The 25,812-nt window shown below is 37.7% G+C and overlaps 1 protein-coding gene and 1 pseudogene across 8 annotated transcripts in view; one reads left to right on the plus strand and one right to left on the minus strand.

Moving 5' to 3' along the window:
• The window catches only part of UTRN (utrophin), a 496,122-nt gene that overhangs the window by 107,810 nt on the left and 362,500 nt on the right, over positions 1-25,812 (plus strand). For all 8 annotated transcript variants that reach the window (XM_041741733.1, XM_041741729.1, XM_041741764.1 and 5 more), the window contains 6 exons: positions 15,451-15,543; positions 17,177-17,254; positions 17,597-17,689; positions 17,989-18,161; positions 20,512-20,627; positions 21,677-21,837. In XM_041741733.1, coding sequence (XP_041597667.1) covers positions 15,451-15,543; positions 17,177-17,254; positions 17,597-17,689; positions 17,989-18,161; positions 20,512-20,627; positions 21,677-21,837 — 714 coding nt within the window. The remainder of the gene's footprint in view (positions 1-15,450; positions 15,544-17,176; positions 17,255-17,596; positions 17,690-17,988; positions 18,162-20,511; positions 20,628-21,676; positions 21,838-25,812) is intronic.
• Positions 4,472-4,600, minus strand: LOC121486040 (annotated as a pseudogene).

Below are 25,812 nucleotides of genomic sequence, written 5' to 3' on the forward strand. Positions count from 1 at the left end.
GTAGTCTTTTAAATAGTATGAACGCTACTTAAATTAAGAGTTATTTTTTTCAAAAGTTTCCTTTTGGGAAGGTTGCAAAGGTCAGGAAAATAAACATCAGTATTTCTTTGAGGCAACCTGAGAATGTTTTAGGATTACTTTGAGTAGCAGCACAGTTTAAAAATTGCTCCATATCCCAATATTTACATATGATTTTTTGATTGCAGTGTTTTCTTAGGTTTTGCACGTTTTTGTGGAGGGATGTTTTATCTTGCCTCTAAGAATGTTAGGAATGTGAAAACTGACCTTGACAGAAGGGTAAAAAATATAGAAGTGCTTGCATAATTGGTGGTTTTATGTGTAGGATTTATTCTAGAGCAGATATAGGTATTTCTGGGGAAATTTAAAAAAAATTTTTTTTAAAGATTTTATTTATTTCTTCTGAGAGGCACACACAGAGAGGCAGAGACATAGGCAGAGGGAGAAGCAGATTCCATGCTGGGAGCCCAATGTGGGACTGGATCCTGGGACTCTGGGATCACACCCTGAGGCAAAGGCAGACTCTCAATCACTGAGCCACCCAGGTGTCTCTTAATTTGTTTTATTTTAGAGGCACAGGTAACATCTGGGTGCTTTGGATTTGACATTATGTAAAACTTTTGAAGTATTCATCTGCATGTGACCATATTCTGGGCAACATAGTTATAGCAACTGAAAGAGTCTGGATATGAGGTGTTTTATCCCAGTGTTGTTTTTTTTTTTTAATTTAATTTAATTTATTATTTTATTTATTTATTCATGATTTTATTTATTTATTCATGATTATTCATGATTATTCATGATTATTATTTATTTATTATTTTATTATTTATTTTATTTATTTATTCATGATTTTATTTATTTATTCATGATACACAGAGAGAGAGAGAGAGACACAGAGAGAGGCAGAAACACAGGCAGAGGGAGAAGCAGGCTCTATGCAGGGAGCCTGACTTGGGACTCAATATCCCATCTCCTGGATCAGGGCCTGGACTGAAGGCGGCGCCAAACCACTGAGTCACCCAGGCTGCCCTATCCCAGTGTTTTTATGAGTGCTGAGATGTGTTAAGATTATCCCTCCTGATTGTTTTTGAGGAGGATATGGTTATTTCTAGGTAGAGCAAATTAAACAGACCTACGTTTTAGCAGCTCAATTTAGTTTTGGGGGGAAGAATTGCCTTAGAACTCCTGTTAAAGATCATTTGGGGGCAGCCCGGGTGGCTCAGTGGTTTAGTGCCACCTTCAGTCCAGGGCGTGATCCTGGAGACCCGGGATTGACTTCCACTTCGGGCTCCCTGAATGGAGCCTGCTTTTCCCTCTGCCTGTCTCTCTCTCTCTCTCTCTCTCTCTCTCTCTGTGTGTGTCTCTATGAATAAATAAATAAAAGCTTTAAAAAAAAAGAGCATTTGGGGAGTGCCTGGGTGGCTCAGTGGTGGCTCAGATCATTTGGAAGCATCATAATCTTGGTAGATGTATGTTTGAGGGACATTTTAAACTGAGTCAATGACTTTTACCCGTGTTTATGAGAAGTAGTGCCATAGGTCAAGGAAAGGTGGAGACAACTGAGAAAGAATAATTGAAAATGTTTATCAGTATTACCATGACTTTGGCTCAGACAAGATAGCACCTTGACAGTCTGTGACAGACTGTTGAACTGGAGCATCAGCCAGTAGGTCTGCTTCATCTCCAGGTCCAGAACCTTGTCCTGATGGATGCAAGCCTGGCACCAAAGCTTTAGCTCATATCCAGCATGGCTGAAGTACTTCCTTTGTTGAGCTTTAAAAATATCCTCACTACAGTTACTTCTTTTCCATTGGATGGTTCCCAGTGTCTGTTGATGATTTGGTCACGTACCTGAATTCTCTCAAGAAATAGCTTGGTATCAGATAAGCATCCGACTCTTGATTTTAGCTCAAGTCATGATCTTAGGGTTGTGAGATTGAGCCCTGTGTTGGGCTAAGTGCTCAGCAGGGAGTCTGCTTGGGATTCTCTCTCTCTCTCCTTCTGCCCTCCCCTCTGCTCACTTTCACACTCTCTCTCTCTCAAATAAATAAATACGTTTTTTTTTTATGACAACTTTGTCTTTTTTTTTTTTTTTAAAGATTTTATTTATTTATTCGTGAGAGACACACAGAGAGAGGCAGAGACGTAGGCAGAGGGAGAAGCAGGCTCCCTACGGGGAGCCCCGTTTGAGATTTGATCCCAAGACGCCAGGATCGTGCCCTGAGTCAAAGGCGGATGCTCAACCACCGAGCCACCCAGGCATCCCAATAAATAAAGAAATCTTAAAAAAAAAAAAAAAAAGAAATAGCTCAGTATTTATTGCTGGTTACTAACATCTTTAAAAAGACCTCAGATAACACCAAGTCCAGTACTACCAGGATAGTTTACTTAATGAACTTGATACTTAAATTTGTACATTTGTAATGTACATATTCTTCTGTTAAATGAAGTGAGGGCTTTAAGTCCCATGTAAATTATTTGCCCCAGGAAGCTTGTAATCACTGTGAAAAGACCAGGTAATATTATCATTTTTGACATTTTTAACATTTTAACAGTTCCAGTTATATAAACTGACACAGAAGCTAAAAGCTTATTTTGTTTGGAGAAAAAGTATCAAAAGTAGAACTGACCCTGGAAACATTTCCTTTTAGATCCTTCTAGTAAGAAATCAAAGTAGAAGGAAAATTTGATGGTTCTAGAACACACTTATCAAAGAAATTATGACTATTTGGATATAAAGAGAGGGAGGGTTCACGGCAGTGACATTGAACTTCATCCACGTTTTTTTCTTTTCTTTCCTCTGGCTGTCTTAAATACATAAATCAGATTGCTTCCACACTGGTCACCAGGAAAGAGAATACATATTTCTATGCTGGGAGATTTCCATAGATTCCCTATACAGCTTAATTCTACTCAGCTGGGAAAAGGTGGTTTTTGGGCTTGGTGCCAGTAGGTAATCCAGAGGCTAGCATGAGAAAAAAAAATCCTGGTGAAGAGAATGAATTTGATTTTATTTATTTTTTTTACCCATGTCTTTTGGTATATAGTGGTAGAGTTTAAAATAGAATTATTGATTGAGTCTGATGCTTCCCTGCAGCATGGGTCCCTCCCCAGAGCATTTGGGCCCTTGTGCTGAAAAATGCCAATAGGTACGGATGGCATCTTTCATTGATTAGGAATTTATTTTGAATTCCATCCCTGGGCATTTATTGGGGGTTCCCTCCCCAGTACATTGCAATCAAACAGCAAATCTTGTTGATTCCACTACCTGTGTATATTCAAAATGTTTATTTCCCTCCCTCTTTTCTGATACCTCCTTTTGCCAAGATGCTATTATCTGAGATAGGAAAAAATGTGAAAGACTTTAAGATAGGCAAAAAGATTAGTGAGAATCCTGTCAACTCAGACCTCTGGGTTATTGGCATTCTCTTATCTTTGAGCAGCTCTACAACTTTGAGAGTTTTAGAAAACAGATAATAATGCAAATGATTCTTATCCATAAAATGCAAAGTAGGTGGAATGCAATTGATTGCTGTCCCTTGGCTAGACCTATTTTTGCATCTGTTGTAAATTTATTTCTGCTTTCCTTTATTGCATATAAACATGTTGTGTTTTGAATTCTCCTTTGGACCGGTTTAACACCTCACTGGTTCTCTTGTCAATTAATGAGTTAAAGTCACATGTGTATGAGAGTCATGATTTTACTGCCTTTTTTTTTTTTTTTTTTTTTTTTACTGAAAGTTATCCCTGAACACGTGGACCACTGTGATAATCTACCAGCTGGTTCTGTTATGCCATGGCATACCCCTTACCTATTCTTTTCTACTTTCTACAGAGTAGCCGGAGTGATCTTAAAGTGTAAGTCTCAATAACCTTTCTCTTCAGTTAAATCTTTCAGTGACTGCCCACTGTTCAGGCTTAAAAGGCTCTAAATTGTTGCCACCTCCAATCCACTCCTGATTGCATTTTGCTTTTACTCTTATTCCCTCTTGGTGCTCTAGCCATCATGATGAGCCTACTCATGGCTTCTACCCTTGCTCCTTCTTCCAGTCTTTTCTTGGCCAACTCCTTCTCTTTCTTGCCTGAGCTTAAATGTCATTTCCCCAAGATACCTTTTCTGAGCTTCCAGACTAGGGTAAGATATGCATATGCTCTATACTCCATACTCAAAATGCATTATCCGCTCATGCACTTATCAGAATTGTGCTTGAAATATTTGCATCTGAAAATATTTGTCTCTCCTCTCCTAAACAGTGGGATGCTCCATGAGTGCAAGGATTGTTTATTTTGTTCATTGGCACCACTTCTGGCATTTAGGAGGCCCTCAGTGAGCATTTATAGACTTGATAGATTAGTGAATGATAGTGACAGAAACATATTTAAGTTCCTAATACTTTATATCTATAAACCAGTTGGAAGTGGTTATATTGGAAAGAGGTAGGAGTAAAGAATTGAGTGCAAAATGGCATAAATGGTGTTACTTCATGGATATGAATATGTTTTGGGAAAAGTTTTCAATTAGCAATAATCGCGCCTCAGATAAACCTCATTGGCTACGATACTGCCACTGAGCGAAGCGATGTATGAATACATTTTGCTGCATTACTTACAAAAAATGAACAAACAAATCTAACTATGCAATTTCCCTATTTACCTGTTTCTTTGGAGTTGCACTGGAAAGATTGTTAAATCACCTTTTGGATTTAATTCATGATTCTCACATTCGCTGCATAGGATTCTTTAAGTAGGATCCTCCTATTAAATTTGGTGTTGAAAAATGAGATTTAAAAGTTAAAATTGGCTCAATTTACTCCTGGATAAGGGATTGGTAAAGCACTTGAGAATATTTAGTAATATGGATCTAAAACCATCTTTTGATTTTTCACTATATCAAGAAAAATGATAGCTAAGACAGCATTCACTATAAATATATATTCTTTTTTGCTGCAAATTCTTGTTAATATATTATAGAAATATGCTTTGGAGTTTGGGAATCCTGAGAAGTCACCCAGTGTAGAATAACTTATGGTTGTTGGATTTTAAAAAGTTATGAAGAGCTCAGAAGAAAGTGATTATCTAAAGGTGCTAAGAGTTAGGAAATTTAACACTTATTCCTGGATGTGCTGCTCATTTATTTATGACCTCAGGCAATTTATTAGCCAATTTTTCCAGGTCACTTGATTTGTATTCCTTTAGCTATAAAGCACACTTGATCATAATTACTCCTCATATTGCTAAGAGATATTGAGGCATTATTATGAAACATTATGGAAGATTATAATTACTTAGGAATGCTAAGTTAGGACCCTGTCAGGTAAACCCCACCTGTGGTATCCCTGGTCTGTGCTACACATATATTTTAAAACAGAAATTGCAAAAAAAAGCATTGGCTCATTAAACCCACTTTATTCCATTGTCTGGTGGGTAAAGCTTGAGTGTTTGGTTCCCTCTCATTTTTGAGAGTGTCTGGTTTCTTAGTGGGCTGGTCTCCCAAGGGAGGCAGCGATGGCCTCATTGCTTCACTGTTGGGAACTTTCTTCTGACTCCCAGCCTGCATTTTCTTCGGCTGACTTTCAGAGCTGCTCATCTGGCAGAGCTGAGATGTACAAATTGCAGAAGCTCTTTTATCAGTTTGGTGAGGCGATTCTCAAAAGAGGTTTAACAAATAAAGTTAGGCAGAGAATGTGCAGACTGAAAAATGCTGAACTTCAGTTTGGGCAGATTTCTGCCTTTTTCTTTTTGAAGACAAAGATGAGCCAAGTTTTCATATAAGTTACTAAATTCCAAACTTGAAATTTGAATTGATGGAGCATAAAAGGAAATCTATGAAGCCTTTTTTTTTTTTTAAGAAAAAAAATAGATTTCAATGTGGAGAGCTATTCAAAGGTGTTCCTTTTGGAGACAGTTGGACAGTGCTTGTAGTGTCTCATTGTTTTCTTCTCTTTTTACATTGGAAGTTGATGGTCCCGAAAATGAGAGCAGAAGATGTGTAGGGAGCTTTGTGGAAGATGGGGCAAGAAAAGCAGGCTGTAGATGTTCATCCCTCCTTTTAGTCTTGTGAAGGAGACAGCACAGACTTCCTGTGTGACAATCCGTAGCATCCACAGTAGAGATTTGAGCCTTGAGAGTTACACATTGGGTCCACTGTTGATTTATTTTCATGAACATGAGGACAGCAACTCAATTAATTGTTTTAGACACTGTTAACTGTTCAGCTGATTCCTTAAGAAGTTTCAGTGTATGTTTTCTCACCATTACCCCTAAAAAGCAAACAATAAAATGCACTCTGCATTCCTAAACAGTTCCAAGCTATGTTTTGGCTACATTCTGTAAATTTGGTTCTGTTGTTATTGTTTGTTTTCATTCAATTTGATTTCTTTTGTTTGTATTGGTTCCAAATATTATACTTGCAAAATCATTTTCACCTGGTTACTGTGGTTACAGTAAAAAAAAATTAATATGCTGTGTTTTTTATGTATTGAGTACTTAATAAATGATTTTGACTGAGCCTATTAGTAGTTGTAATTGTTAAGCAAATTTGATAGTATTTGCTGAGTGTTTGTAACTAAGGCTCAGTTTTGAGATTGACCTGCTGAGGGGAAATGCCTTTTCACCTTCTCCCTTCAAAGGGGTGAACAGAGCCAACCTGTACCTTGATTTTCCATTCAGCCTGAGCGACCCTACCGTCCCACATTCAGAAATGGGCTCTGGTTGCTGCACGGGTGGTAGGCCTAAGCCAGTATGGATCAGTGAGCTGTAAGGACAGCATTGTTGAAGAGGTGACAGTTTTGGGGGAAAGAAAGCTTTTTCAGTTAAACAGAGCCAGGAGACACTAGACCCATTTTCAGCTGTACCTGACCTTAGGAATCCTTTAGCTCCAATTGCTACATGTGGTAGTCACCTGCCAACCATGAGTGGAGCCAGATTGGTTGGGGAAGTGGGAGAGTTGATGCTGTTAATTTTGTTTTTATCATCTGTTGCAGAAATAAAAAAAAAATCCTGCCAATAAAAAAACCCTCTATTTGATAGACTACAGAGCAAACATAATTTATTATTGAGTGTTACTATGAGATTGGGTGAATGCAAACAGTTAGAATGTCTGGACAGAACTTCACACAAATATGCAGTGAAGTCGAAGAAAGAATGATGAACACTTATCTCTTGGAGAGAACAAGTGGATGTACCTTGCCTGGGTCTCTTGTGTATTTTCTCTTGGGAGACTCCAGAGTTACTCTGAAGTCTTTGTTATCTTGAATTAGAAAGCTGGAGTTGGGAGTTTATTTAACTCCTGACCAAAAAGTTGGTCCTGTTGTGTTTTTAAGGAGAGACCGTAGGGGGAAAGAAAGGGCAGGGCAGCTGCCTCTCCTTTATTAAATACAGTGTCATTTTATTTACCTTAATATTATCATTATCAGTATCATAATGAATGCCTTGCGCTGGCCCCATGGTAGCCTATCTTTTGAGGAACAGCACTCTCCAAACATTTCTACTGCTTTGCCAGTTGTACATATATGGAATGAGCTGTGTTGTTACAGACCTTGCCTGGTAAGCAAGTGGGATGGGTTTATTCAGCCTGTAGACCTCACCTGGTTGTTTGTTCCTGGATAATGCAATTGGCCCTGCCTCTGGCTGCCAGCTGTGTGAGCTTCATATGTGGTTATTTATCATCTGGATTTATCAGCCCTATCGCAGTTACTTCGCTTACCCAAAATCAAGGTAAAACTTTTTACATGCTGTACGACTTTTGATTCTCAGAAAGATACTATTCGGTTCCACTTGCGTTTTACAGTATTTTTTTTTTTTTTTAAGGAATCATTGATTTGATTCCTATGTGAATACTGCATAAATCATTGCTCTGTAATGTGTTGCTAGCGTGATGACCTGAGCCATGTTTCTCCAGTTACTCTCCTTCCTTTTCTTTCCTCCCTCCCTCCTAGCTCCAGGCAAGCTTCTAAATGGCATCATTTTCACTTCTTTTTTTCTAATAAATTAGTTTTTTTATTGGTGTTCAATTTACCAACATACAGAATAACACCCAGTGCTCATCCCGTCAAGTGTCCCCCTCAGTGCCCGTCACCCATTCACCCCCACCCCCCGCCCATTTTCACTTCTTAAGAACTTGTGCTGACCACCTTGAATTCTTAAAAAGAATGGCCGAGAGCCACATGCTCACTGGTTCTTTGACTGTAGCAATCTTGCTGGCTTTCCTTTGGAAGGTATTTAAAGACCTCCTTAGGCATTTCATTGCACTCATTTTGCTCTCACTCTTCCGGTCGAAAGCAATGCTGCTTTCGTGCTTTCCCTATGGGGAGGAATCATAAAATGGTTACTGACCATCAGAGGTCTTCATTTCATTGGTGAAGCTATAACTTTATAATTGTGATGAGCCTAATTTTATCAGTTTGCTTATTTAATCTTGGCTAGAGATACTATTGTTTGTTGTAATCTGTTATTTATTTTATGCAATAATACATATTACAAAAAATCAAATAGAAGAAATCCAAAGAAAATATTCTTCAACTACATTTAATCCCAACACCAAGAGAAAAAGCATAACATTTTTGTTACAAAAACTTTAAAAAATATATTCATACATAAACATAATTAACCAAAATGGCATTGTTAATGGTGCTTACTGATAGATTTACTGACTCTTTAAAAAATGAAGAATTACAAGAGCTAAAAGGATGCTACATTTGCATCAGTGCTAAGATTTGGGATTCATAAATGAAAGATTCTGTTTTTAAAAATATTAAAAGAAATGTTAATTTGCTTTTTTCTTTTGAATTTTGAAAATAACCAAACCTTTGCCAAAAACAATCAAAAAGAATAAAAGAGAGGGATGCTAAGCTTATAATATGTTATCAGAGGCTGGGGACATTAGCTTAATTTCAGATGAATCTTAGAAGAATGCAAATATGTCATGGTATATATGGTATATATGCTATATAGTATATGTTTATATATGTGTATACCATGTATATCCAAGAATACGATATACACACACACACACACACACACACACAGTAAACAGTGGGAATAGTAACTGAATTACATTGGCTGCCTCAAATCCTATTTTGAGAATAGAGCATAAACAAATAACAGAATAGCTCAACAGTGTCAAAGAGCCCAAATTTATTATTTGTTTCTAAGATACCATATGAGATGTTAGTTGTGAAAGCATTTAAAAACTTTTGTTTTCACTCATCTTATTATGCTCAGTTGTAACTTAATTATTTATAATGAGATTAGGTAAATCATAGGACAAATTCTGTCTGTGTACTGTATCTGTTGGTACAAATTTGGCAGAAGCACACTAGCTCAGGAGTCCCTCTTAATGTGCTCAGCATGCTGTGTTGATACTGGTTTTGTTTACGTCTACATTCTGAGGGCCTTGAAAGCAAGCCTTGCATTTGTCAGCCTCCGGTGGTCAGTGTCAACCCAGCACCCCAGGGAGAAGGCACTGATCAGTCTTCCAGATGGAAAATCCAAGTTTCAATTCTATCTCTGGTTGATTGGTTGTTGGTATACATAATTAGCACTTTTGCCCTTTTAAGAACTCCAAACTGCACTTCCTAAATTTTACTTTCTTATTCAATCTTCTGCAGATTTTTAAAAATTTCTTTTAGCACTAGTGCTATTGCTGAAAAACTTGGCCTCTGTGATGGACATAACTGTGATTTGGGAGTATCGAAGAAGGAGGAAAAAAAGACAGTGTCAGATTAGAGACAGGGTGGGGACCTGAACCCAGAGGATCTTTTACTTGGAGTTTGGATAGTCTTTACCTTTCATGGGAGTCCTTTGCCTATAATTAGAGTTATTCTAGCTCTTCTGCAGAAGCAAAGGGATCATTTAGGCTAGTCCTGCAGGAGCCATGATGACAAGGGGAAGTGGTTACGTTTGAAATGTGTGTTTGGAGGTAGAAACATGAGGTGGGGAGTGAGTGGGGGAAAAAAAAGGATATGAAGCAACTACTTAGTGTTTTGGTTTGAGCCATTAATGACTGCTGGTGTTTTGTATTAAGTCATGTTATTGATGTTATAGCATGTATTAATACATGTATTAAGTCTTTGGATGGTGTGGTGTCTGTGTGTGTGTGCATGTGTGTGTCTGTCCTTTCCACAGAGTTTGTCAATTCCTCAGAGGACTCACTGTTGACTAAACTTACATCTCGCCTCTGTGTGGTTATGTCCTGCATGGAGATTGCTAATCGGTCGCCCTATGATCTGGTATGCCTGTGGATACAATTTGTTGATAGGCACCATGTTTTCGGAAACTACAAATATCAGGAGATTACACAGATAAATAGAGATTTCCAGATTCTTTTTTAAAATTTATTTATTTATTTATTTATTTATTTATTTATTTATTTATTTATTATAGTCAGAGAGAGAGAGAGAGAGAGAGAGAGAGAGAGGCAGAGACACAGGCAGAGGGAGAAGCAGGCTCCATGCACCGGGAGCCCGATGTGGGATTCGATCCCGGGTCTCCAGGATCGCGCCCTGGGCCAAAGGCAGGTGCCAAACAGCTGCGCCACCCAGGGATCCCGAGATTTCCAGATTCTTTTGAAAAACCAGAAGTCTTGCCAACAATGAGCTGGGATTCCTGCATGGCTGCCGGTGGCTGGAAGTGAGCACTGGCTGTCACTGCCACCTTTGGGCTGATTTCTCTGGGTGTGATAGAGCCCATCGGGTTTGCTTCATGCAGTTGTCCTGTCACATGTTGCCATCAGTATTCTCTGCCGCTGCCCTCCAGCAGCCCCTGGCTGCTCCTCATGCATTGTGATGACAGTTTGCTTCTATCCTCTGACACTCTTAAATCCAGAAGCTTCTGTGTCCCAGCTGCTGGTATTAATGCTGGTCCCTCTTGTCACAATGGTGGGGTTAAAGCTAGTGTCAGGAGAGTACACAGAAGTACAGGGCAAGAGGGTTGGAGGAGGAAGTTGCCAGTGCTAGTTACTTGTAGCATCTGTCATCTGGACTCATATCATGTTGCTTTTTCAATTTTTTAAGGTTAAGTGTGACCCACAACTTATCTATATTCCAAGTCCAAGATTGTTCATTTGTACTATTTTGTGTTTATTGGAAAACTATGAGAACCCTCTCTTGTGAATAAGGAGGGTGGCCTGAACTTGGCATTTCTGCAGGGCCAAGCACAAAGGGGGTATTTACCAGATATTTGTCTGATTGAATTATTAAACTGTATTTTCTCTGTCAGAGAAGTCTCTGCAAATATGTCTTTGCAAAAAAAATTAAAAATCTAAATAAGAGATTGACTGTCAGGATGAATCAGTTTTTAATTTTATTCAATGATGACCTCTGACATTTCCAAACAGTTTCCAGGGTGGGCCCCATGTTAAAGCTGTGTGCTTGGGAAAAAAACTGTCTTCATTTTGAGTTCATTTAAATCTGATATATATTTTGTTGCTTTCTTTGGGAAGTCATTAAATATAACTTCCTGTATTCTATCCCTATCAATTAAGTATTTTCTTCCTTGTATGTCACACTCTCATCCCCTTGTAATTTTATTGACAGCTTAGTACAAACTTTGAGAATATGCATTTGGAACCAGATTCTGTAGCATTAGATCCTGGTTCTTCCCCTCTCACTTGTCACGTTACCTCTCTCTTGTTTCCCTACTTTTAAATGTTATTATCAAGAAATAATGAATACATGTAACTAATACATCTAAATCTCTCTAAATCTCTTAGAACATATCTAAGTGGTTGCTATTACTCTGCCTAAGAACATTTCATGTTTCCACTGCCTGTTTTTGTATGGTCCACAAGCTAGGAATGGTTTTGACATTTTTAGGTGGTTGCAAATAATAAAGAATAGAATTATTTCATGACACATGGATATTATATGAGATTTAAATTTCAGAGTTGTCAAATAAGGTTTTATTGGAATATAGTCATCATTATGATTGGCTCATTTGTTTCTATATTGTCTAGGCTGCTTTCATATGACAATAGGATTGAGTAGTTTTGATAGAGACCACCTGGCCAGCAATGCCTAAACTAGGCATTCTCTGGATCTTTACAACAGAAATTTTCCAACCTCACCTTATAGGGCACAGAGCACTGAATAATTGTATGTGCAGGTGTTACTGCCTTGGGTGGTAAGTGGAACTTGCTCTTTGGCAGAGTCTGGTTCTTTCCATCTGTATATGGGACATTCCTAAGTTGTATTTGTCAGGAATACATAATATTTTGCAGTGACTGGCCATGTGTGTGGTGAGTTTGGGTATGTGTTTTCTGTGTAAGCTTTGAACCACGGTTTTGGGTTCATATGAGCCCAGGTACCTTTTTTTTACTTTGTCCAGTGAGGAGATTCACAGGTTGTGTTTTCCTCTCCTTGGCTATCCTGCAGGTGTAGTCCTTTTGAGGATTCTCAGTAGGAATATATACTGATAACACCATCACTGGCATGGGGTTAGAGAGTGTTGGAGAAAGGGACACAGCACAAAACATGTTTTTTTTCCTGATTGCCATTAACATTCATCTGAAATTTGGAAACAGAATAAAGAAATTGTGTTGCTGTTACTGTAGGGTTTTGTTTGTTTAATGTTTTTAAAGAAAGTAAGGGCACTGGTTATACTGTGTGAATGATTGACTTCTAGAAGGACAGGACCCTGCCTGGGTCATGTTTGTTTCAACAGAATGCTCCGCAGGGAGCCTTTCTTAAGGTTTGTTGCCCAGTAAACCAAGAACTAGACAAGCGAGAGAGGAAATGAGTATCTCATCTAGAGAAATTGATGCTACTTCTTAAGGCCTCCTACTTTGCCGTCCAACAAACAGTGGAACTTAGGGAAGAATCTAGTGAGTTTGCTGTTGAATTATGGCTTGTCTCATGGTACAGACCTATGGCACAGTGTGGTGTGCTCCAGTATTATCATGTTCATGATTTTGGAATGGGATATATCTCTCCAGGTCAGCATATTAGTGAATTTGGGACTTAAAAGATCTTCCTCTTTGAATTGACACTAATGTGTACTCCAGCTCAGAATTGCTTTTACATTCTTGCCTGGGATGAAGTGCTTATTTGCTTTTTTCATCCTTTCAGATATTGTTGAAATTTTATGGCACATTTATGGCAGTAGAAACACTGAAGTTATGCTCCTAAAATGAATGATAATATCAAACATTTATTGAACATCTGTCATTTTAGTTCTTAACAGATGGGCAAATAGATGTGGAAGGGCCAAGTGACTTGCCCAAAGTTACATGGGTCATGGCCATTCATAATTACTTGTTTTTTTTAAAGATTATATTTATTCATTCATGAGAGACATAGAGAGAGGCAGAGACATAGGCGGAGGGAGAAGCAGGCGGGGAGCTTAATGTGGGACTCAATCCCAGGACCCTGGGATCATGCCCTGAGCCGAAGGCAGATGCTCAACCACTGAGCCACCTAGTTGCCCCATAATTATTTGTTGTATGGACTAATATTTATATTTATATTATGTTGGTTTATGTTTTTTTAATTTATTTGAAAATGGATAGTGGATTTGAGAAGACATTATTTAGCAACACTTGTTATCAGTAATTTTTAAGATCCTTTTTATGCCTAGATATATCCCTCTTTGCTTCTCGCATGAGCTTTATCTATATTCTTGTCTTTTCACTCTCAGAGCAGAGTTATTCATCTGTCCCTGAAAGGGAATCTGATTATTTGGTGGTTAGTTCTCTAAAGTATATTCGGGTTTAGAGAGGAGTAGAGATAGTAGATGATGAAGGCCGCTTCTTCCCTTTGCTTTTACTGATGGCAGGTAGGAAGTCTCAATGTACAAAGAGCTCTTCCTTGCTCTGCCTCCTGAAATATCACCTTCAGACCCTTAGGCCATACCTCCCCCATCATGCAAATCAGTTTTTATTATGATTGATGGACATAATCCATGTGTCCCTGACACCGTCACTGCTCACCAGAATGGCAGGTGGGACTAGAAAAGCAGCTTTGTTTCAGACACAAATAAGTCATAGTTTATTTTTTGACTGATTCTGTGGTGAAAACTTTACCCTACTTCTCCTCGTGTAGAGCGTGTGAACTATCGAAAAGCCATGCTAGTCATCATTAGTTGACAATACTTTATACTGAATTAAAAATGTAAAAAATCAGGAGAAGAGAAAGAATGGAAAAGACTGAGTTTTAAGGAAACCTCAGAATGGCTCCCTTCACCATCCTCCATTTCAAGCATGAGCTTGTGCGGAAGGGCCAGAGGGAGAGGGAGAAAATTTTCTCTCAAGCAGATTTCCCTGAACTTGGAGCCTGACACCAGCTCCATCTCAGGATTCCATGGCCCTGAGATCATGATTTGAACCAAGAATCAGAAGCTTAAACAGTTGAGCCACCCAGGTGCCCCTATGTTTTTTTAAAGTGAAAAGTGAAGATGATGAAATAGTTGTCAGTTATAAAATATCTTTATAATTGACAGAACTAGAACTATTAATCTCTCTGGAGATTTCATATTAAAGAGGCATAATTTGATAGTGATGTCACATTTATTACATTGTGCTTTATAGTTGTCTAGACATTTTCACATAATTTTATTTATTGGATTTTTAGCCTGTGATTTAGAGGAAGGTTAAGCAGTTGATTTAGGTTTACCAGTTTCATTCCAGTTAATGATCAAACTGGAATTAAAACTGAGGCTTCCTGATTTCCTGTGTAGTAATCATCCTTTTGCATACAGCCATCATATTACATAGGATCTGCCTGCCTGTCAGTGGCTATGATTTTCTGGCATCAGACACTAGGATATGTTGGTCAGTGTAAATTGATGCTATTTATCAATCGGGGGATGAGAGTTTAGGAATTCTATAAGCTTTGCCATTCAAAATACTGGACTGGTACCTCACTTTAGACGCAGAGCCTAATATGTCATAATTGTTTAGAATTTATAGCTAGAAGAATAGGTGTAGCACCAGAGAGCTGAAATTGTGGACAAAATAACCTGTTCCCGTAATGGAAATGCCACAAGATGCCATCATACTGTGAATGCAAAGTGTAGTAATGGAATGAGAGAATCTGCACACTTTTCATTGGCCTCTGCACCCGGGTGCTATATGCTCATTTACATTTTCAGTGCATCTTTTTATCATTCTTTCTCAAGAATATACACCATAGTCAAGGCATATGGACATTAACTATAGGTTTATTTACTCCTTTTGTAAGAAATAATGCAATTTATATAAGGAATAATGCAATTTATATAAAGAATAATGCAATTTATAGCATTCAGCTTAAAGCATTCATGTTGGATTTCAGAGTTCTCTGTATTACATTTCTTTCCATACAAGGCAAAGCTGAATAATTGCTGCCCATCCAGACTTTTAATTGGAAAAAAACCCCAAAACCACTCATTTATTTGTCACATATGTATGGAATTTCTGCTGCTGAAGAAACTGATAATTTACTTTTTGTTTTATAGAGTGGAAAACCACCCATCAATGATATGTTCACAGACCTCAAAGATGGAAGGAAGCTCCTGGATCTTCTGGAAGGCCTCACAGGAACATCACTGGTGAGAGGAGTCTTCTTTGAGAACCAGGCTAATGGAGTGTCTTCTCATCATTACTGATACTTGAAGACTCTCTGGGGGGTACTTACAATGTAAAGGCCCAAATAGGAACATTTTTAAAAAAGGTGTTTCAATGAATCTTTGATAGTGTAATATTGAAGCTTTTATAGAGGCCTCTATTTTTTATCAAAGGTAAAACTATTTATTATACTTATTGCTCTCAGAAAGCACAGGAGAGAATTACAGAGAAGAATAGATATGGAAAATGGGCATATGGTTTTGATATGAGTAGGTATGTTGATATATGATATCATATATGGTATGGTATTAGTTGATATCATATTAGAAAATAATTTTTTGTTTTCTTAGATGTTAGTTGTAGAAAGCATATTCAAATGTTATTTATTTATTTTTAAAAATTTTTATTTATTTGACAGAGAGCATGCACACATTCACACAAGTTGGGGGAGAGGCAGAGGGAGAGGGAGAAGCAGGCTCCTCTTGGAGCAGGGAGCCAGACATGGGGCTCCATCCTAGGGCCCTGAGATCATGACCTGAGCTAAAGACCGCTGCTTAACTGACTGAGCCACCCAGGCACCCCTAAAATGTTATTTAATAAACTCTTGGAGAGTTGTTAAAAGCTATGACATTGGGATCCCTCGGTGGTGCAGCGGTTTGGCGCCTGCCTTTGGCCCAGGGCACGATCCTGGAGACCTGGGATTGAATCCCACATCGGGCTCCCGGTGCATGGAGCCTGCTTCTCCCTCTGCCTGTGTCTCTGCCTCTCTTTCTCTCTCTGTGTGACTATCATAAATAAATAAAAATTTTTAAAAAAGCTATGACATTTATTTTTATTGGGTTTTTCAGTATTCTCTCTCTTTTTTTTTTTTCATCAAGCCCAACTCTATTACTTTACATGCAAGGTGCTTTGTTCTCACACAGAAATAACTCCGCTAATGTAGAGGATGCATTTTATGGGTACAAACTTTTTTTTTAAACGATTTTATTTATTTATTCATAGAGACAGAGAGAGAGAGAGGCAGAGAGAGAAGCAGGCATCATACAGAGAGCCTGACGTGGGACTCCAGGGTCTCCAGGATCACACCCTGGGCTGCAGGTGGTGCTAAACCGCTGTGCCACTGGGGCTGCCCACAAACTTTAATACTAGAGGTAGAACTACTATAAAAGGTATAAAGAAATCCACTCCTGAAGATGAATTCCTTTCTTGCCGAAGCGTGAGGTGTTATGCTCTGCATTTGGCCTTCCAGATGGTGGGGAGGTACCTGTTGGAGAGGCTGATCCCTCTCTCAGATAAGATTCCCTGGCCAGTGAGGCAGAAAGGAACCTCCCAGATCACCTTGCCCCAGATGGCTCTTCCTGCCTTCCCAGTGGGCTTTTTTGTAATGCTACCTGGAATCTGGGATAGTGCCTCTGAATCCTCCCTGCTATCTCAGGATGTTAGTGGGATAATTTGCATTCTGTCAACATTAGCTTCCCTGGTGGCCCAAGAAACCAGCCAGAGCTCTTGGCAGAGAGGGGCTCTGCACGCCGAGCTGTTCTGTGTACATCTCAGTGTCTGTATTTGTTGGCAACGTGGAGAGTTCTGTCTCATTTGATTTCATGTTTTGTTTTCTAGCCAAAGGAACGTGGTTCCACAAGGGTACATGCTTTAAATAATGTCAACAGAGTGCTGCAGGTTTTGCATCAGAATAATGTAAGTGTGCATTGTGACTTTGGGGTTCTTTGGTACGATCAGTATTATTTATTGTCAAACCAGCCACCTGCTCTGTGCATTGTCATCAACTGAGTTTTGGAAACATTTTTCTTATAAGTATTGAGCCTTTTCTGTAAGTGGAGGAATAGTCATCCTTTTTCTGATTACTTTATTGATCTATTGTATAAATAATACATTTCTGAGATTTAGGTTTACCTGATTCTCTAAAGTGAAATTTCTTTTATTCACTTATATTGCTGTCCAAAGGTGCCAAAACAAAATCTTGACTTCTATGGCAAAATTGTCTTATGAGTTTATTTTTTCATTTTTTTATTTTAATAGGTGGATTTAGTGAATATAGGAGGAACTGACATTGTAGATGGAAATCACAAACTGACTTTGGGATTACTTTGGAGCATCATTTTGCACTGGCAGGTGGGGAAATTTTCAATTACTTCTTAATAGAAATTGAAAATGTATCATTTGTGTGTTAGTTTCTTAGGGTTGCCATCACAAGGTACCACAACCCGTGTGTCTTCAACAACAGAAATTAATTTTCTCACAGTTTTTGAGGCTAGAAATCTGAGATCAGTGTGTTAGCAAGGTTGGTTTCTTTTGAGGCTTCCCTCCTTGGTTTGTGTATCTATAATGGTTAATTAATGGAATATTCCTTATTTAAGGACATGATAGCAGCAACTGTTTTAAGTTCTAGACAGCATGGTTTCTTTGAACAGGTAAAAGATGTCATGAAAGATGTCATGTCAGACCTGCAGCAGACAAACAGTGAGAAGATCCTACTGAGCTGGGTGCGCCAGTCTACTAGGCCGTACAGCCAGGTCAACGTCCTCAACTTCACCACCAGCTGGACAGATGGACTGGCCTTTAATGCTGTGCTGCACCGACATAAGTGAGATATGATCCTACTTAGATGTGGGCCTTACAAATTTGTATCTCCTCTCTGTCTCTCCCTTACTACCCTGACTAAAGCCCCCTCCCCACTACCACCACTCTTCTCTCTGCACACCCTTAAACATTAAGAAAAGAAACATTATGGAAGAAAATATCCACTGAGTCATTATTTCCGTAGGACTTAAATGCCACAGTGCAGTGTCCACAGTTTCTCCTACATATTTATAAGTTTAAAAAATGTAAAATAATTCACATGTTCAGTCCCACTCATTCAGCATGAACCAGTAATATATACAATGAATTGTGTTAAGTTTTCATTCTCATACTGAAAGGGAAACTAGAGATTCAGTGCAATCTCAGTTAAATAAAGACAATTGATTTTTTTTTTTTTTTTTTTTTGTGAAACACGTAATTATTCAAAAGACTAGAGGCCCAAGAAGAGCCAGGACATTCCTGAAGAAGAACCAGATTGAAGTACCTTCTGAACAGATGTAAAATTATTTATGAAGCTATATTTATTAAGACTATATATGTAGTACTAAAAATAAATACAATATAATAATGGTCTGAGTCATGTGAAATTGCCAACATTTTACCGTTTTGACAATAAGAATGGCAGTTGCATATAGATCAGCCTAACAGAGTAAAGAACTCAGAAATAACTCCATCCTGATATACCCCTGAGCTGATGTTGCAGATGAGCAGATGAATAGATTGTATGGGACAACTGGTTACTCATATGTGAATAAGTAAATTGGATCCTTACCTCATATACCCAGAAGTAAATTCTAGATGCATCAAGATTTAAATGTGAAAGGCAAATTTATTATATGTAAATTATTTATTTTTTCAAGTTCTATTTCCTAGAGGCTTTTTTGCTGATATATAAAAAATGCAATTGACTTTTCTATGTCTTAGATCTAGAAACTTTTTAAATTTTTCCAAATTTTCCAAAAATGTTTCTGTAAGGGTTTTTTTGTAGACTATCTATGAATCATAATAGTTTCTTCTGTCCTTTTTTCTTCTCTTCCCCACTCATTTATGCTTAGTCCTTCAATACAATATTGATTTGAATTACTGATAGTGAGCTGAATGTTTTGTTTTACATAATGGAGCGGTTTCATTGTTTACCCCAAGACTGCTATTTGCTGTAGCTTTTTTCATACACGTTTTATCTAGCTAAAAATTCCCACTCCCAAGTATCTTCTACTTTTCCCTTATCAGTTTAAGAGGATTGGCCTCTCTTCCTAGCTGGTTTAGAGATGTTATTGAAGAACTTGAATTTTAGCCAAAACTTTTCCCTATTACTTAATTGGGTTAGCAAGTATGTGTGGAGTGCTTTCTATATGCTGGATACAGAGCACACAGCAGAGAACAAAACAAGCAAAAATCCCAGTCCTCCTGGAATCTCCATTCAAATAGAAGGAGGAAGACAATTAAAAAAAAGATAATGTAGGTGATATAGCATATAGAAATGGTAAACATGCTGAAGAAAAATATATTAGGTAAGAGTGCAGGAGGTACCTGGCATGTTGGAAGTCAGTGGGTGCAGTGGAATGAGTAAGAGGAATATGGAGATGAAGTAGAGGAGGAACTGAGTGTGGGAGTAGGGCAGGCAAAGCCCAGAAATTAAGTGGTCTAAGATGGAAGAACAGATAGAGTTCAAAGAAAATGATCAACTTTTGGGTAAGTCAGAGCAACAATAATATCCAGTTTGCTGGATTAAAAGAACATCAAGATAGAAAGGAAATATTATATAATAGTAGTATGGAGGGGGATGATTGGTGAGAAGTTCTCTCAGGGCTTTGTTGTAGGAATCTCATGTAAGCAGATCAGAGCTGGATTTTCTTTTCTGCTAATCTTGGTCTTTCAGTTGGATAATTTAGTCCATTAGCATTGATTGTAATAATTGATGTATTTAGGTTCATTTTGTACCTCTTGTTTTAAGCTTCTCATTTCTTTCAACTTTTCTGTATCCTTTTTCTTTGTTGTCTTATATGGATAGGTTCTTTTTTTTTTTTTTTCTATTTGGGAATAATTTAGACCATATTTAATCTTTCTGTGGTTACTTCATAAATTTTATTTTATTTTTTTTACTTCATAAATTTTAATAGGTGTACTGAACCAACACAAGAAACTTAGAATGTTTTACCTATTGTTTTCATATTGTAAATTACTTTAAAAATATATTTAACAAGTTTTTAAGATATAAAAGATAAAAATTTCTTCGTTTAAACTTACAAGTAAAAGTAAAATAACCTAAAACTGAAATGTATTAAATTATAACAATGACTACTTTTGTTCACATATTTCATTTTCATTCAGTTTTATTTGTGTTATAATTTCAGACCTGATCTCTTCAGCTGGGATAGAGTTGTCAAAATGTCCCCAATTGAGAGACTTGAACATGCCTTCAGCAAAGCTCAAACTTATTTGGGAATTGAAAAGCTGTTAGATCCTGAAGGTACTGTTCAGTGTTTAATTTATTTTTCTTTTTTCTTTTTTTAAGATTTTATTTATTTACTCATGAGAGACAGAGAGAGAGAGAGAGAGGCAGAGACACAGGCAGAGTGAGAAGCAGGCTCCATGCAGGGAGCCCAACGTGGGACTTGATCCCTGGTCTCCAGGATCACGCCCTGGGCTGAAGGCAGGCGCTAAACCACTGAGCCACCCGGGCTGCCCCAGTGTTTAATTTCAACCTTGATTTTGCTGTGCAATTTTGAATACTTGGAAAATAGGTTTTTTTTTTCCTTTTTAGAAAAAATAATGAGGATTGTGGAGTGTTTTTTTCTTTTGGATTATGGTGCAAGACATTTTATTGCAGACCAGCTACTAGTACTATTGTACTTAATTTGTAGGATAGTTTGGGAGGAAATTGAATTACATCATTGGAAAATAGTTACTTGATATAAGCATAAGATTTAAAGGTTTAGGAAAACATAATTATTAGAGAAACAGTTCAATCTTGGGTTATTTAATTAAAATGCATTTTTATCTGATCTTCTTGCATACGATGTGAAAACTTTAGTTACAGATGTTACAGAGTTGAATTCTAGACTTATTTTCATTTATTTATGAGAGACACACACACAGAGAGAGGCAGAGACACAGGCAGAGGGAGAGAGGCCATCCTGGGACTCCATCCCGGGTCTCCCGGATCACGCCCTGGACTGACGGTGGCGCTAAACCGCTGAGCCACCCAGGCTGCCCTAGACTTATTTTCATATTATAAATGATGTCTGTGTCATCTTAAATGGTAGCTAATCTGAACATTTTGGGGAAGCTTTTAGGGAAGATTTTTAAGAAATGGGCTACTGAACGAAATAAATAATCTTTGCCTTTGTCCCTTTTATTATTATTTGAAATAGAAATTTACTGAGCTCGGGTATTGGAAAGATTATATGCTGGTATTATTTATGGGTATTGAGAGTAGTTCTTTTATAGCTAATATTGAGCAATTCACCTATTTTGGACATCTAATTTAAGCTGTTTCTTCTTTCCTTCCACTTTTAGATGTTGCCGTTCAACTTCCTGACAAGAAATCCATAATTATGTATTTAACATCTTTGTTTGAGGTGCTTCCTCAGCAAGTCACTCTAGATGCCATCCGTGAAGTAGAGACACTCCCACGGAAATATAAGAAAGAATGTGAAGAAGGAGAGATTAGTATACAGGTACAGGTCGATTTTTATTAAAAAAGTTTGAGTTACTATATTTGTTTTCTCTTAGGTATTAGATAAAAACACTGTCAGAGGATTCTCTTCTTGACTGAGAACATCTTGGGTTCTCAGCTTACATAGGCATAAGAAATTCTGTTTATCAGCACGCTGTCATTTATCACATGCATATAATGGAAAACTGTAGTTCAACTGATTTTGAGAAGGAACATACATTATTTCACATAGTAAGGCTGGAGTTAGAGTCCAGGACTATGAGCATGCTGCTGCACGATAGGCTTAAGAACCTAAATTTTCCCATCATCTGTTCATTTTATCTTTGTTGTCATGTGCCGAAGAAGATGGTTTTCCTGCATTAGCCTAGTTTTGTTCTAACTGCTGATCTTCCTTTTTCTTTGTTTTTTTTTTTTGCCACTGGGAAAAAAAAAGATTTTTATCATTATTCTCACAAAGACTATCAAAATACAAGCTTTATTTCCTCTTTCATTTAAGAGGAGTAATTGACAATTGACTGCTAGGCTAGTTTTTCGATTAAAGGCTTCTAGTAGTTTTATTCATCAGAATATATTTGGGAGGAGATATAAAGTCATGAATTTTTCTTCCTGAAATATTGTGTTTTGAATCAATCTGTATTTTCTTACTCTGTTTTAGTCTAACTACTTCTCTCAATTCATAATAAGAGAATCTTAACAGTTGAATGAGACCTTAAAAAGTCATTCAGAAAAAAAAAAAAGTCATTCGGTCCAACAATGTAGCAACCTAGCAACTAAGGGATACATATGGATTTCAAAATGATAAGAAATACATTTTAGAAAGGAAAGGCAGAAAGCATGGGCTTGGAAGCTCAAAATTTATTCCTGTTACTGTTTGTTTTGAGTTGCTTACTTACCTTTTCAACCACAGCGTTAGCTGAAAAATCTGGATAAAGCCACCTACTTTTAAAGGTAAATCAAGGCACCTAACAGTGATATTGATAGACACTCAATAGGCAGCAGCTATCATCATTGTAACTTTTCCTTCTAAATTTGTTTTGGCATTGCCATTTATTCTCATTGAACAAGTTCTTTTTTAAAAAACGTTAGTTAATTCTCATATAATGACATTGGTTTGAATTGACATAGCACTTATTTTTCATATCCCAAGGCTCAGAGAACTTATTATTTCAGATATTCTTTGGGTAGTAGGTGCCAATCCTTTTATGTTCTCCATTTAAAAAAATAGCATGATTTACAGAAAAAGAAAATAACTTATTGAAGGAAAGAGGGCAAGAGATGGCAGATTATTTTTTTTATTTTTATTTAAAAGATTTTATTTATTCATGAGAGACACAGGGAGAGAGGCAGAGACATAGGGGGAGAAGCAGTCTCCCTGTGGGGAGCCTGATGCAGGACTTGATCGCAGATTCCGGGATCACTACTTGAGTCCAAAGGCAGATGCTCAACCACTGAGCCGCTCAGGTGTCCTGAGATGGGCCAGATTCAAGCTGGTTGCTTGATTTTTGTCTCTCAATTTCCTTTTCTGTGAAAAAAGTACAGGACTCTTCAGTAGTTTTGAAAAATCCAGTGATATTGAGGAAAAGCCCCAATGTTTTATAATTGACTGAAAAAAATGCTGAGAAGCATTTGTCTTGAGTAGCATAGCTATTATCCTTTATTAATGATGTACCCTGCTGCTAAGTGACTCAGATAATCTTCTAAGGTTGCCTTTTGGTTTTAAAATCGTTTCGTTATGGGATCAGGGTTCCTTTTGTTGGAAAGATAGTATATTTTACTTTGTACAATTAAGGCCATTCTTAAAAAGGAAGGAAATTTCATTTGCCTTTTAGGATATGTAGATAAAATAATCATTTCTGTTTGGTGCTCAGGATTACATGAGAAGAATTGCAGAAGCCATTTGCTGTTTGATTAAGAGCAAGTATATGAACATTAACCTCTTCATTTTCATACTTTCATTAATGCTGTAGAGGCTGAATTAGGTTAATTGAAAAAATAAAATGTGACCAAGTTTTAATCATCTACTCTTTGATAGAGTTTGCCACCCACTACTTCCCAGCGATCGCTGATAGCCAGCCTTCCTCTCTGGCTTTTCCTACAAACATATGCTGTAGAGCATTAGGTGGTCAGCAAATATTTCCTGCCTTTCTCTGTAGAACAAAATTTCAGTTGAAGGTCTCATCTCGTGTTTGAATTAATACCCTCTAAACATTTGCAGCTAAATGACATCTTCCATCTTACCTCTAATGGATCCTAGTGCCTATCTAAGTGACTGTTGGCTGGTCACTGACTGTCCTTGTTCTCAGATGTCCTCATTGTAGTCTAGAAGTTTGGTACTAAATGATCCAGAGTTATTTTGTCTCCATAGGCCCTACCTCATTTTTCCTTTCTCTGTCTTTGGCACCATCTGTGTCTTAATTATCCAGTGTTTTGTCTGTCTGCTCCCTGATTGATTTTTTTTAACTCCTGTATATGGCTTACCAGGTCTGTTTGACTCTTCCACCAAAATGTCTTTGGTGTATGTTTTCTTTCTGTTCCAACCTTCATGCTAATTAAAGGCTTCATCTTTTCTTTTCGTTTACAAGACCCAGACTACCTCTGCAGTTCATCTCAGGCCACTGCACTGTAGTCATGGTGGACATTGCCTCTCCTTCCCCAAGACTTTGTTCACGTGGATTCCTGTCTATGAAATGTTCCTCCACCTACTATTTATGTGGCAAGCTTTCCTGTCTTTTCTATTTCAATGGGGCTTTTTCAGAGAAGTCTTCCCTGAAATCCAACCCCATACACATAACACATATACACACATGCACACACACTATTTCTTGCTGTCACAGTATTTTTGTAAACTCTGTTAAGAATTTTAAACTATTTCTTGAGCGCATTGGGAAAACAACAAAAGATTTTAAGCAGGGAAGTCTTTTGATGTGATTACGTTTTCCAAAGATGCTTCTGCTCTTCTGTGACAAGTGGATTGCAGAGATGGGAATGTGGGTAACAGTGGTTAGCAGGCAGTTGAGCTCTGATAACAGACATTGGTTTTTGTGGAGATGGAAGGTTCTGGATGGATTTGAGGTAGATTTTGAAGGTAGGGATTGCTTATACATTAAATATGGGGGGTGAAAGAAAGAGAAACCAAGGCGGGTTCCCTAGTTTGTAGCTGGAGGAATTAAGTGCCCTCCCAAGGGGGATGAAGGAGACTGCTGAGGCAAAGTATACAGAAAAGAAAAAGGAGCCTGGAACTTAATTTTGAGGAGATGTATTACTTAGAGGTTGACAAATACTATTTAACCAAGAGGAAAGCCAATGTGGTGTTACTGATGCAGGGAAAAGAGACCCTGAAGACCGTAGGGAGTAGTCAACCATGTGGAAGAAACATAGGGTGATCAGATCTCTGGGTTTGCTTGGAATAGTTCTGGCTTATGTGGGTAGTCTAGCACCATTATTACCAAAAATGTTCTTGTTTGTTGGTTAATTACATGGTCACTCTAAAGATGATGATAGAAAAATTAATTTTTCAATGGGAAGGTTATTGGTGACATTGGCCAAAGCCTTTTCAGGTGAGTAATGAGGACCAAAACCAAACTGGAGTAAAAGAAAATGTTATCAAAACATAGGTGCAAAATACATGAGGATTTCATATATTGTTCTCTATACATTTTGCATGTTTGAAACAAGTACAAATTGTGGATGAGAGGTAATAAAGTGGAGGCAGGCTGCACACAAATTTTAAAGAAGTTTTGTTCTGAATAGGAACCGATGAGTGAGAGAGTGAGTTGGTTTGGTTATAAGATGCTAAGGTATATGAGAAAATACTGCTTTGCTTAGAAAGAGCTTGAGATAATTTTATTGCATGGGTCCTCAAAAAAAGGCCAGTAAGTAAAGTCAAGGGCTGTTGGCCTCGAAATACAAAGTCATACACCCACCTGGATGTGTGGCTGTGTTTCAGTGTCTAAAATGCAATGCTAAATGCAATTTA

The sequence above is a fragment of the Vulpes lagopus genome, chromosome 2, assembly GCF_018345385.1.
Source record: "Vulpes lagopus strain Blue_001 chromosome 2, ASM1834538v1, whole genome shotgun sequence".
Lineage (NCBI taxonomy): Eukaryota > Metazoa > Chordata > Mammalia > Carnivora > Canidae > Vulpes > Vulpes lagopus.